This window comes from Xenopus tropicalis, chromosome 8 (genome assembly GCF_000004195.4).
Source record: "Xenopus tropicalis strain Nigerian chromosome 8, UCB_Xtro_10.0, whole genome shotgun sequence".
Classification (NCBI taxonomy): domain Eukaryota; kingdom Metazoa; phylum Chordata; class Amphibia; order Anura; family Pipidae; genus Xenopus; species Xenopus tropicalis.
Window position 1 is genome coordinate 16,418,524 of NC_030684.2, and position 13,285 is coordinate 16,431,808.

The following is a 13,285-nucleotide window of genomic DNA, read 5'->3' on the forward strand; positions in this document are numbered from 1 at the left end:
ATACGCGCAACCCAATGATTATCGTAGGAAACCTGGTTCGTGTTGGGCGTGCGAGGCGATTTGTGTGGGAATCCATGGGGAACACGCGGTATCTCAGGCTGCGGATTATGGGTCGTCTGCATCCACGTGACAGCCGGGAGTAAAAGATTTGTATCAGTAACACCACAAACACTAACGTCCCGCAATACCCTAACCCACATCCCACTGTAACCCACAAACACTAACCCACTCCTGTCCCGCAATACCCTAACCCACATCCCACTGTAACCCACAAACACTAACCCACTGCTGTCCCGCAATACCCTAACCCACATCCCACTGTAACCCACAAACACTAACCCACTGCTGTCCCGCAATACCCTAACCCACATCCCACTGTAACCCACAAACACTAACCCACTGCTGTCCCGCAATACCATAACCCACATCCCACTGTAACCCACAAACACTAACCCACTGCTGTCCCGCAATACCCTAACCCACATCCCACTGTAACCCACAAACACTAACCCACTGCTGTCCCGCAATACCATAACCCACATCCCACTGTAACCCACAAACACTAACCCACTGCTGTCCCGCAATACCCTAACCCACAAACACTAACCCACTGCTGTCCCGTAATACCCTAACCCACATCCCACTGTAACCCACAAACACTAACCCACTCCTGTCCCGCAATACCCTAACCCACCTCCCACTGTAACCCACAAACACTAACCCACTTCTGACCCGCAATACCCTAACCCACGTCCCACTGTAACCCACAAACACTAATCCACTCCTGACCCGCAATACCATAACCCACATCCCACCCTAACCCACATGACATTAACCCACTCCTGACCCATAATACCCTAACCCACATCCCACTGTAACCCACAAACACTAACCCACTCCTGTCCCGCAATACCATAACCCACATCCCACTGTAACCCACAAACACTAACCCACTCCTGTCCCGCAATACCATATCCCACATCCCACTGTAACCCACAAACATTAACCCATTTCTTACCCACAATACCATAACCCACATCCCACTGTAACCCACAAACATTAATCCACTCCTGACCCGCAATACCATATCCCACTGTAACCCACTCCTGATCCACAATACCCTAACTCACATCCCACTGTAACCCACAAACACTAACCCACTCCTGTCCCGCAATACCCTAACCCACATCCCACTGTAACCCACAAATATTAACCCACTCCTTTCCCGCAATACCATAACCCACATCCCACTGTAACCCACAAACACTAATCCACTCCTGTCCCGCAATACCATAACCCACATCCCACCCTCACCCACAAAATATTAACCCACTCCTGACCCGCAATACTATAACCCACATCCCACCCTCACCCACAAAACATTAACCCACTCAATGGCCCTAGAGTAGCAGCATGGGAATCCATGATCAACAAAGCTATACCCCTATACAAGCTAACGTACATAAGGAGAGGGTGCCCTCAAAAATTTGATAAAATATGGTCACCATGGATAGACGCAGAACCCCCCTAAGATATGCAGGTCAGGGAGGTACCCCCATATCCCCCCCTTGAATAACCTACACACCCAGACACAAGGTAACAGTGTAACCCCAATATCTCACTAAGGCCCTGAAGGGCAGGCTAGTAACCAGAAACACAGCTTGAATGGCAAATAGCATCGGTATCTGCAAAGAAGGCACTGCAATGTTATTATTGTTATGTTGTTATTTACTTTATTTACTTTCTGTACAACAAGTAAATGACAATGGAAACAATATACTGCAAACTATGTACATTTACACTCAATAAAAGAATTGTTATAAAAAAAATATATATATATATTAACCCACTCCTGATCCCACAATACCATAACCCACATCCCACCCTAACCCACAAACACTAACCCACTCCTGACCCGCAATACCATAACCCACATCCCACCCTAACCCACATGACATTAACCCACTCCTGTCCCATAATACCCTAACCCACATCCCACTGTAACCCACAAACACTAACCCACTCCTGTCCCGCAATACCCTAACCCACATCCCACTGTAACCCACAAACACTAACCCACTCCCCGCAATACCCTAACCCACATCCCACTGTAACCCACAAACACTAACCACTCCTGCCCGCAATACCATAACCCACATCCCACGTTAACCCACTCCTGTAATACCCTAACCCACATCCCACTGTAACCCACAAACACTAACCCACTCCTGTCCCGCAATACCATAACCCACATCCCACTGTAACCCACAAACACTAACCCACTCCTGTCCCGCAATACCCTAACCCACATCCCACTGTAACCCACAAACATTAACCCACCCCAATACCATAACCCACATCCCACTGTAACCCACAAACATTAACCACTCCTGACCCGCAATACCCTAACCCACATCCCACTGTAACCCACAAACACTAATCCACTCCTGACCCGCAATACCATAACCCACATCCCACCCTAACCCACATGACATTAACCCACTCCTGACCCATAATACCCTAACCCACATCCCACTGTAACCCACAAACACTAACCCACTCCTGTCCCGCAATACCATAACCCACATCCCACTGTAACCCACAAACACTAACCCACTCCTGTCCCGCAATACCATATCCCACATCCCACTGTAACCCACAAACATTAACCCATTCCTTACCCACAATACCATAACCCACATCCCACTGTAACCCACAAACATTAATCCACTCCTGACCCGCAATACCATATCCCACATCCCACTGTAACCCACTCCTGATCCACAATACCCTAACTCACATCCCACTGTAACCCACAAACACTAACCCACTCCTGTCCCGCAATACCCTAACCCACATCCCACTGTAACCCACAAATATTAACCCACTCCTTTCCCGCAATACCATAACCCACATCCCACTGTAACCCACAAACACTAATCCACTCCTGACCCGCAATACTAAACCCACATCCCACCCTCACCCACAAAATATTAACCCACTCAATGGCCCTAGAGTAGCAGCATGGGAATCCATGATCAACAAAGCTATACCCCTATAACAAGCTAACGTACATAAGGAGAGGGTTGCCCTCAAAAATTTGATAAAATATGGTCACCATGGATAGACGCAGAACCCCCCTAAGATATGCAGGTCAGGGAGGTACCCCCCATATCCCCCCTTGAATAACCTACACACCCAGACACAAGGTAACAGTGTAACCCCAATATCTCACTAAGGCCCTGAAGGGCAGGCTAGTAACCAGAAACCCACAGCTGAATGGCAAATAGCATCGGTATCTGCAAAGGAAGGCCACTGCAATGTTATTATTGTTATGTTGTTATTACTTATTTACTTTCTGTACAACAAGTAAATGACAATGGAAACAATATACTGCAAACTATGTACATTTACACTCAATAAAGAATTGTTATAAAAAAAAATATATATATATAACCCACTCCTGATCCCACGACCCGCAATACCATAACCCACATCCCACCCTAACCCACATGACATTAACCCACTCCTGACCCATAATACCCTGTAACCCACAAACACTAACCCACTCCTGTCCCGCAATACCCTAACCCACATCCCACTGTAACCCACAAACACTAACCCACTCCTGTCCCGCAATACCATAACCCACATCCCACTGTAACCCACAAGACATTAACCCACTCCTGTCCCGCAATACCATAACCCACATCCCACTGTAACCCACAAACACTAACCCACTCCTGTCCCGCAATACCCTAACCCACATCCCACTGTAACCCACAAACATTAACCCACTCCTGTCCCGCAATACCATAACCCACATCCCACTGTAACCCACAAACATTAACCCACTCCTGTCCCGCAATACCATAACCCACATCCCACTGTAACCCACAAACATTAACCCACTCCTGACCCCAAATATTATAACCCACATCCCACCCTAACCCACAAGACATTAACCCACTCCTGCAGTTGTTAGAAGATTCTGATATCCATGATGAGAGAACATGGAGGGCTGCCATCGGGACCACGATGTTAAAGATGTTTTGTGGGGCCCAAGGATGTAATTAGGCCCCCTATTTATGCCCCCGACCCTCCCCCGATGGCTGCGCTCGTTGTTGATGTTTCAGTGCTTCGTTCCTAAGGAGAGCATTGTCAGTGTTATCCATGGAGTAGGTGAAGTATATAATAATTCTGCAATTTGTTCCTTTACTGTGACCATGACCCGCAATTCCATAACCCACATCCCACTGTAAACCCCCAAACACTAACCCACTCCTGTTCCCGCAATACCCTAAACCCACATCCCACTGTAACCCACAAACACTAACCCACTCCTGTCCCGCAATACCATAACCCACATCCCACTGTAACCCACAAACACAAACCCACTCCTTACCCGCAATACCATAACCCACATCCCACCCTAACCCACAAACATTAACCCACTCCTGACCCGCAATACCATAACCCAACATCCCACCCTAACCCACAAACATTAAACCCACCTCCTGACCCGGCAATACCCATAACCCACATCCCACTATAACCCAACAAAACCACTAACCCACTCCTGAACCCGCAATACATAAACCCACATCCCACCCTCACCCACAAAACACTAGCCCACTCCTGACCCCCGCAATACCATTACCCACATCCCACCCTCACCCAACAAACAACTAACCCACTCCTTACCCCGCCAATAACCCATACCACCATCCCACCCAACCCCACAAACATTAACCCCACTCCTTACTCGCCAATACCATAACCCACATCCCACCCTAACCCACAAGACGATAACTTAACATGTGCAGTTGTTTAGAAGATGCTGTCTATGAAGAATTCTCATTCATCCAAGGTCATGATATACAGTATCTAGTAGAATTAAAGTCTAAACAACTGGACTTTTCTGAGTTTTCTTGAAAACGTTTCACCACTCATCCGAGTGGCTTCTTCAGTTTCAAATGACTGGTAGGGAATTCCCCGGTAATTTAAAACTCTTGATGGTAGTAGAGTCACCAGACATCCAATCACAATGGTTCCATTGAACTTGTTCAGTTAGGTGTTAGCTGAAACTGACAGGTGTAAGAAGGTATGATCCAATCACAATGGTACCAAGATTCTCATTGATGAAGGTGTTAATCCTTCAAAGTACATGACTGGAAGTGTGAACTGTTGTGAAACTGCCGGGGTAAGGATGTCAACGCGCCATTGTATGTTGGTGACAAGCGGTGTCTCAGGCCCCCTCCTCTGTTCAGGGATGGTTTTTCCAGGTTGGCATAAATGGCCTCTTTCACACCTCTTTCAAACCATCTGTCCTCTCGGTCCAAAATATGCACGTTACTGTCCTCAAAAGAGTGACCTTTTTCTTTGAGGTGTAGATAGACCGCTGAGTCTTGTCCTGAGGAGTTTGCCCGCCTATGTTGGGCCATTCTCTTACAGAGAGGTTGTTTTGTCTCCCCAATGTATAAGTCTGAGCACTCTTCACTACACTGGACAGCATAGACCACATTACTTTTCATGTGCTTGGGTGTTGGGTCTTTCGGGTGCACCAGCTTCTGTCTCAGGGTGTTGCTGGGTTTTGAAAAACACAGGAATGCGATGTTTGTTGAAAATTCTCCTAAGTTTTTCTGATGTTCCAGCAACATATGGAATGACTATGTTGTTTCGCCTGCTGTGTTCCTCCCTTCTGTTTGTAGGTCTGGTCTTTCTGTTGGTCTTTGATTTGGTTTTGATGAAGGCCCAGTCTGGGTACCCACAAGTTTTCAGAGCTCCTTTTAGATGTTTATATTCTTTCTCCTTGGCCTCTGCATTGGATGCCACAGTTTCAGCCCGATGATGTAGAGTCCTAATTACACCCAGTTTATGTTCCAAAGGGTGGTGGGAATCAACCACAGCAAGTACTGGTCTGTGTGGGTGGTGATTCCCACCACCCTTTGGAACATAAACTGGGTGTAATTAGGACTCTACATCATCGGGCTGAAACTGTGGCATCCAATGCAGAGGCCAAGGAGAAAGAATATAAACATCTAAAAGGAGCTCTGAAAACTTGTGGGTACCCAGACTGGGCCTTCATCAAAACCAAATCAAAGACCAACAGAAAGACCAGACCTACAAACAGAAGGGAGGAACACAGCAGGCGAAACAACATAGTCATTCCATATGTTGCTGGAACATCAGAAAAACTTAGGAGAATTTTCAACAAACATCGGCATTCCTGTGTTTTTCAAACCCAGCAACACCCTGAGACAGAAGCTGGTGCACCCGAAAGACCCAACACCCAAGCACATGAAAAGTAATGTGGTCTATGCTGTCCAGTGTAGTGAAGAGTGCTCAGACTTATACATTGGGGAGACAAAACAACCTCTCTGTAAGAGAATGGCCCAACATAGGCGGGCAAACTCCTCAGGACAAGACTCAGCGGTCTATCTACACCTCAAAGAAAAAGGTCACTCTTTTGAGGACAGTAACGTGCATATTTTGGACCGAGAGGACAGATGGTTTGAAAGAGGTGTGAAAGAGGCCATTTATGCCAACCTGGAAAAACCATCCCTGAACAGAGGAGGGGGCCTGAGACACCGCTTGTCACCAACATACAATGGCGCGTTGACATCCTTACCCCGGCAGTTTCACAACAGTTCACACTTCCAGTCATGTACTTTGAAGGATTAACACCTTCATCAATGAGAATCTTGGTACCATTGTGATTGGATCATACCTTCTTACACCTGTCAGTTTCAGCTAACACCTAACTGAACAAGTTCAATGGAACCATTGTGATTGGATGTCTGTGACTCTACTACCATCAAGAGTTTAAATACCGGGGAATTCCCTACCAGTCATTTGAACTGAAGAAGCCACTCGGATGAGTGGTGAAACGTTTTCAAGAAAAACTCAGAAAAGTCCAGTTGTTTTAGACTTAATTCTACTAGATATTAGAAGATGCTGTTTCCCTGATGAAGAGAACATGGAGGGCTGCCATCGGGACCACGATGTTAAAGATGTTTGTGGGGGCCCAAGGATGGTAATTAGGCCCCCTATTTATGCCCCCGACCCTCCCCCGATGGCTGCCTCGTTGTTCTCGTTTCAGTGCCTCGTTCCTAAGGAGAGATTGTTCAGTGTTATCCATGGAGTAGGTGAGTATATAATAATTCTGCAATTTGTTCCTTGTTACTCTTTGCATTTATATGCATGTTTTATATCACGTTCCCTTTTGCTGCTAATTTAAAGGCCAACTACAACTGTCTAATAATAACATGTTCTCCCCTCTCAGATGTTTGTCTCTCCTGTAGATTTAGCCCAGTTTAGTGAGCTCTGCCCTAATCCAATCTTAGTCTTTATTCTTGGTGGCTTTAGTTATAGAATGATATTGTATGTAGGAAAGCAGGAGAATATTGTAGGAATGGGAACAGTAAATGATTACAGTCTGTGCATCACATGAACTATAATGAGAATGAGCAGTTCCCCTACCTCTGTGCAGGTGTTGGGCGATATTCCTCTGCACCCCCCTTTCACCCCGGAGCTCGGCAATGAAAGGGTGCGTGAGGAGCTGCCTTGCAGATGGTCTCCTGCCTGGGTCTCTCTGCAGGCACTCGCTGATGAAGAAGCGGAACTCGTCACTCCTGGAAAAAAAAACGGTGGTAAAATGATAATTGTTTGTGTTACATTTCCCAGAGTTCACAGTGTGACGACTCCCTGATCCTGCCGCTCTGTACCCAACCCAATCACAGCACAGGCAGCAATAGGGGGTGAGCCCCTTCCCTTCTAAGGGTTCCACTGCTCTGCCTGAAATGGGGGGCTATTGCACTTACTTATGAACCCTGAATTATAAGGGTACATTTACCTGTGACCAAATTACTGTCTCTCTGGTTTTGCCTATATCTTAGCCCGGCTTGTATTGGCTGCCAGATACCGGCCCCAAGAGCTCAAGCTCAGCACGAGAGTCTGCGTTTGCGCATAGAGCTACACATATTACGCATCACCTTCACCCTTATTTCAGCCCGGACTGGGATACAAAATAGGCCCTGGCATTTCATATCCACAGAGGCCAAAACAGCCCCCCAGCCCAATAAATAGCCACTGCCTATGGCATCTCACAGCATTTACCTGCCCTCACTTATTTCCCATTTATCCCTTCCCCATCCTTACTTTATGTCATATCCCAATGTCCCCCTCACCATAAAGTCTACCTTGCCCATTTCTCCACCTTTCCTGACTCATTCACACACCTTCTTACACGCTTTCCATTTCCCCACCCTCCCCACCTAACTGCCTATTCTACCCTCTTGCTGCCTTTTGCTATTCTAGTGAAAGGGACTCACCAATTGCCCCTTGATGGTAATGATGGAACTGGACCAGTTGTTATTCGCTGGATCAGCTTCTGCTTGGGAAGTCTTCTGAATGCTGGGATGTAAAGATACAACACAAAAACATGATGACTGATGAATACAACATTTGGGGGCGATTTACTTAAATTGACATTTTTACACTAGAAAGGTACTTGCCAGGTTTTAGTTACCAATTTACATTTCTGTTTTAAATTCTTATTAAATGGGTACATTTTCAAGTTTGAAAAGTCAAATTCTGAAAAAATTCCAGTTTCTTTACCTCAAAAAATTGTGTATTATGGAAACACAGCAAATTAAAATGCTAGTATATCACCCCCTTTGATTTTTATATTTAATAATACTCTATGTTACGGCGTGACACATAAATGCCCCCTGCCCATTCTACTAACAGTTCTACATGCAGTACAGTACACACACACACACACACACTCTAGGGTTTACTTACGGAGATGTCCTTCCGCCATTTGAATGGCTGCAATCCCTAGTGACCAGATGTCAGCCTGGATATTACAATATGGGGGAAAAGACGAGTATTAGAGAAGATTATACACAGAGTACATGAAAATAATTGCAGTTGCAGATGATTTGGATACTTCTGATACCTATCCACCCACACCCTGATAGTGATTCTATTTGGCTTGCACAATAACAAATCCATTAGAAGCCTAAAATCCAGTAGTGAATTGCTGTGACTTTTATGTCTAGAAAATGTCCCCAAATACCCCAAACTGAGAGTCTTGAGTGTTACATGGAGTGTGACATCCCCATAAAGCATAAGCAGTCTAATGGAGTTGGTTTCTATTATTCTTGTGTCCTGCACTTAAAATGCATTTCACTCTCTCATTTCAGATTCTCGTATCACAGAAACCACATTACGGCTCTGGATTCTCTGTTATGAGAGGGGTAAGTAAAGCGAGTGGAACATTTACATGCAGTTCACCCTGTGTAAGTGACATAGTTTAAAGCTTAATATATAAAACTCGCCCACGTTCTATTCCTTTCTATGGGATTTTTAGAAGTGTATTTATCAAATGGTGAGTTCTAACTTTCATTCATTGATAAATTGGCTTCTAAAAATCCCATAGGAATGAATAGAAAGTGAGTTTTTCTGTGTAATCTCACATTTTGCTAAATATGCCCCTAACTCTAAGCTAAAAAGAGAGAGAAGACATGACAATACCTTATGGTCATATTCGCCGCTGTTTTGGGCAAAATGAGCCAGTACTTCCGGAGCCATGTATGCCATGGTCCCCAAAGTGCTGGCGCTCCTTCCTCCGATGGTCGCAAAGCAAAACTCGCCTAAAATTGTATGACAAAAGCAGGAATGTTAATGTTTAGTTAGAAATACAAGCCAGCAGTAAACACCACGGAGAAAAAAATATCCTTGTGTCGCTTACCGATCTTCACCTCTCCGGATGAGGAGATGACAATGTGTTCGGGCTTGATGTCATGATGGATTATATTTTTCTCTTCCAGATGGTTAAGGCCCTGAGAAATCAAGAAAGCAAAAGTAAGTATATAAATATTTTGTACTCTTTGATTAATTAGAAATATGAGAATAGCAGGAAGGAGTTTAACAGGTGACCTACCGTTATCACACTCTTGCAAATATAGGCGATCCATCTTTCGCCTAAGGTCCTTTTGGTGGCAATTAGCTCTTCTACAGTCGCACCGGTACAAAGCTCTGTAGCAATCTAGAAGATAAAGAAAGAATATTTGGCCAACTATTTTAGTTACCTACAATTTTATTGGGAACCCGAGGAAAAGGCTTTGTGGCTTTAAGTCTTGGGGGGACTGCAGTATCAGCTAAATCTGACTCTTTCTTACCAAACTGGATCATGTATGGATCCAAAATGCTAGCTTGTGTATTAGATCAGTTACAATTGGCATGTTTGCTGCATAAATGTGTAACCTCTCTGAATCAAAACTTCCTTACCCATAGTCCTCCATGTTTCGATGAGGCCTTATGATAAAAGGCCCCATAGAAGTCGACGATGTTCCGGTGGCCAGATACGATTTGAAGGATTCCGACTTCTTTTTCGATCTCCTGTTGCTTCTAGTTTCAAACAAAAGAAACAAGGTAAATAAAATGGATACAATAACAGTTTCAAACACCCCAACCTAACTTGTCGTTATGAAAAATGACAGCTTTGTAATATCCCTACTTGAGTATTGTATAATATGACCGAGACCCCTTGTGTTCTTTTATATCAAACTGCATTTGTTATTTTACTGTTACATAGTTATTAGGGGCCAGGGTATTTCACTGACTGTATTTGGTTAGCAAGTTCTCTTTCTACTGATAACCATAATGTAGGTATAACAAAAGACTAATTAGTATCTAATTAGAGTAATCATGAAGACACATTACCTTCTGATGTTGAATTATAATTATGGCCACTTCCCGTTGTTTTCTTTGGTGCCATCCCTGTTACAAAAGTAGGGAAAGAAGCTCAGTGATCATTACTAACGGAACGCTATGGGAAAGCAAAAAGCTATACAGTAGCATGTAAATATGGAAAGAACAAAGCTGTAGAGAGCACAACCAATGGACAGAATTACCCAAAAGCATGACACAAAGTGACTCATTTTAACACTGAATAAAATATCTTACAATGTAGACGACTCCGTTGGGGTCCTGCCCGATTGGCTCCCCTAGCTTCAAATACCTCCCGGGCTCCTGAAAAATAACATTGTATTTAATAATGTGATAATCAAACTAATATTATTCAGCTGGACAAATAACCTTTGTAACATGTGAGAAGCACAGAAGGTATAGGAGGAACTTGGGTGAAACAGAGGGTGGAAGGCTGGGGGCTGGAAAATGGAAGCCAAACTGTGAATGTTGTGGCAAAATACAGCTTTACAGCTACTTACTGGGTATTTCTCCGAGAGTGGGGTGATGTTATCCTCCTGAGGAAGAGAAAAAAGGGTTTAATCAGAGCAACTCATTTTGCGGAACTGCTAACATTGTATTTTGTAGAACAAGGAAAGGATTCATTCATTCTTAAAATAAATCCCCAGCTAACGGAGAAAAAATCCTCTGATTGCAGGACTATGTATAGTGAAGCCTGGATCTTGGCTTTAGTCTGCATTTTCTAGAAGGGCAATGAGAGATGTGGAAGGTCTGAGAGGCTGTAACGGAGGCAAAAAGTGGTGACCAACTGCCCCACTGAGCACTTGTGCATTTGACATTCAGGTAAGAGTGGAATGGGACTTACATAAGAGTTTGTATGATGTGGTGGGATAGGGGGCCCGAATAGGTTTAAAATGAAAAAATATTAAATTCAGCTCAAACCTCCTCAATCTCCTTCACCTCCTCCTCGCTCAGTTTCGTTGCTGAGCTCTCTGTTTGGCCGGTGTCGGGGCCAGTTTCCATCGGTGACTCCTGGGAAATATAAATACAGTTTTACAACATTAGTAAGAACAGAGCCCCAGTTGCTCCCTGCTCCCTTACTTGTGCATTTGATTGGTGGCTGCAAACTCTGCAGAACCTAACCCCCCCAATGTTAGTGTTAGTCAGAGGGGGCTTAAATTGCCATTTAAATTGCTATTTAATTCATTGCTGCTTACCTCAGTGGTCGCTAGCTGAGGTTCCTCACAGCTTTCCAAGGGTTCCTAGTTAAAGAAGAAAACATCATTGTATAAGATCAACTCACTTCAGTAGAGAATATGATCAAATAAATCTGTTCAATTAATTTAATTATATAATGAATTATGATCAGTGTCTTTTTTCTCTCATTGGTTATTACCTTGTAGCTGCTCGCCTCAGCCTGTTCTTCACAATCCTGGTTAAAAGACAGAAAAATTCAAGAATATTTAATAAATGGTATCAGTTTGTGCATTAACTGCACCATTTTTTGCTCAACCACAACTTGAGGCTGTAAATGAGCCCGACACAGTGGTGCTTATTTACTTGTATAGGGGGAATGGCAGATGTGGTGGATTCTCGGCCTGAGCTTAAACTCAGGCTGAATATCTTCCCCCTGTACCCCAAAAAGCTTATTGCCTGCACCTGGAGCCATTGTGTTGGCTGGAGCTATACTCAGGAGTTTCCCACCAAAATCCACTCTGTTTGCCTAAACCCAAGGCAGCGCAATGGCTCGGGGCGCCGGCACATCAAGTATTTAGGGACATGGGGTCGGATTCCCAGCCTGTGTTAACAAATTGCCCCCCAAAGTGAATCTAAAATGTCTATCTCTATTGTGACCCTATTATTTTTTCTTACCTGGCAGATGTCCGGTTCCAGGATTTCTGGAGTCTCCTTAATAAAGAAAAGGTAAGAGAAAGATGTTCCACGTTGTAATAAAGAAGCTAATATACAGTCTTGTATAAAATATAGGGTGATTTTTATTTGCCCCTACTCTCCCCTCCCCGGCAGTAGCCTATGAGTTACATTGTAGGAGTGGATGCAATCATAGGAGCCAATCATATTCTTTTCATTTTCTAATTTATACAAGATAGAAGACCGCTAAGCAACAGATGCTGACTGGTTGGTATGGGCAACTGCATTTGGGCAAGTTAGCCTCAGTTTACACTATGTTAGTAGATAAGGTTCCCTGTTAGGTAAATATGATTATTATCCTTTACAGATTTTGTTCATGAACCCTGTAGCTCAAATTAAAACACATTGGGACCCCTGCAAACTTTTTGGCCCCCGTACCTCACAGGTGTTGATTGGAGGGTCTCCACTCTCTTCCAAGGGTTCCTGGTTAAGAAGGAAAACCTCAGATCAGCAGAGAAGATGATAAAAATGCATTTTTTTTTATTCATGTGTTGTTTTCTGCTTACCTGTGAGTGGCAGGGGCCGGTGTCGGGGCTCTCCTGCCCAGTCACGTCTTCCTCCTGTTTAAAACAGAAAAATATTGTAAAACAAATTTTTATGGCTAAAAGTAAAGCAAAGTGTGTAAAAGTGTTATTTGATA

The 13,285-nt window shown here is 44.2% G+C and overlaps 2 protein-coding genes across 2 annotated transcripts in view; one reads left to right on the forward strand and one right to left on the reverse strand.

The window, feature by feature from the left end:
- The window catches only part of LOC101730989 (coiled-coil domain-containing protein 77), a 606,394-nt gene extending 597,929 nt beyond the window's left edge, over nucleotides 1-8,465 (forward strand). The window contains exons 4-5 of the transcript XR_004219952.1: nucleotides 7,493-7,652; nucleotides 8,320-8,465. The gene's annotated coding sequence lies outside the window, so the exon portion shown is untranslated. The remainder of the gene's footprint in view (nucleotides 1-7,492; nucleotides 7,653-8,319) is intronic.
- On the reverse strand, nucleotides 7,019-11,969 carry LOC108645398 (serine/threonine-protein kinase mig-15-like). Its single transcript, XM_031892190.1, has 12 exons — nucleotides 11,934-11,969; nucleotides 11,659-11,748; nucleotides 11,238-11,273; nucleotides 10,975-11,040; nucleotides 10,732-10,788; nucleotides 10,297-10,416; nucleotides 9,950-10,054; nucleotides 9,758-9,848; nucleotides 9,541-9,659; nucleotides 8,806-8,860; nucleotides 8,334-8,415; nucleotides 7,019-7,634 (listed from the first exon to the last, which is right to left on the reverse strand). Exons 2-12 carry the CDS (start codon nucleotides 11,737-11,739, stop codon nucleotides 7,343-7,345), a joined length of 1,104 nt encoding a protein of 367 aa, XP_031748050.1. The 5' UTR covers nucleotides 11,740-11,748; nucleotides 11,934-11,969; the 3' UTR covers nucleotides 7,019-7,342.
- Between the last annotated feature and the right edge of the window lie 1,316 nt (nucleotides 11,970-13,285).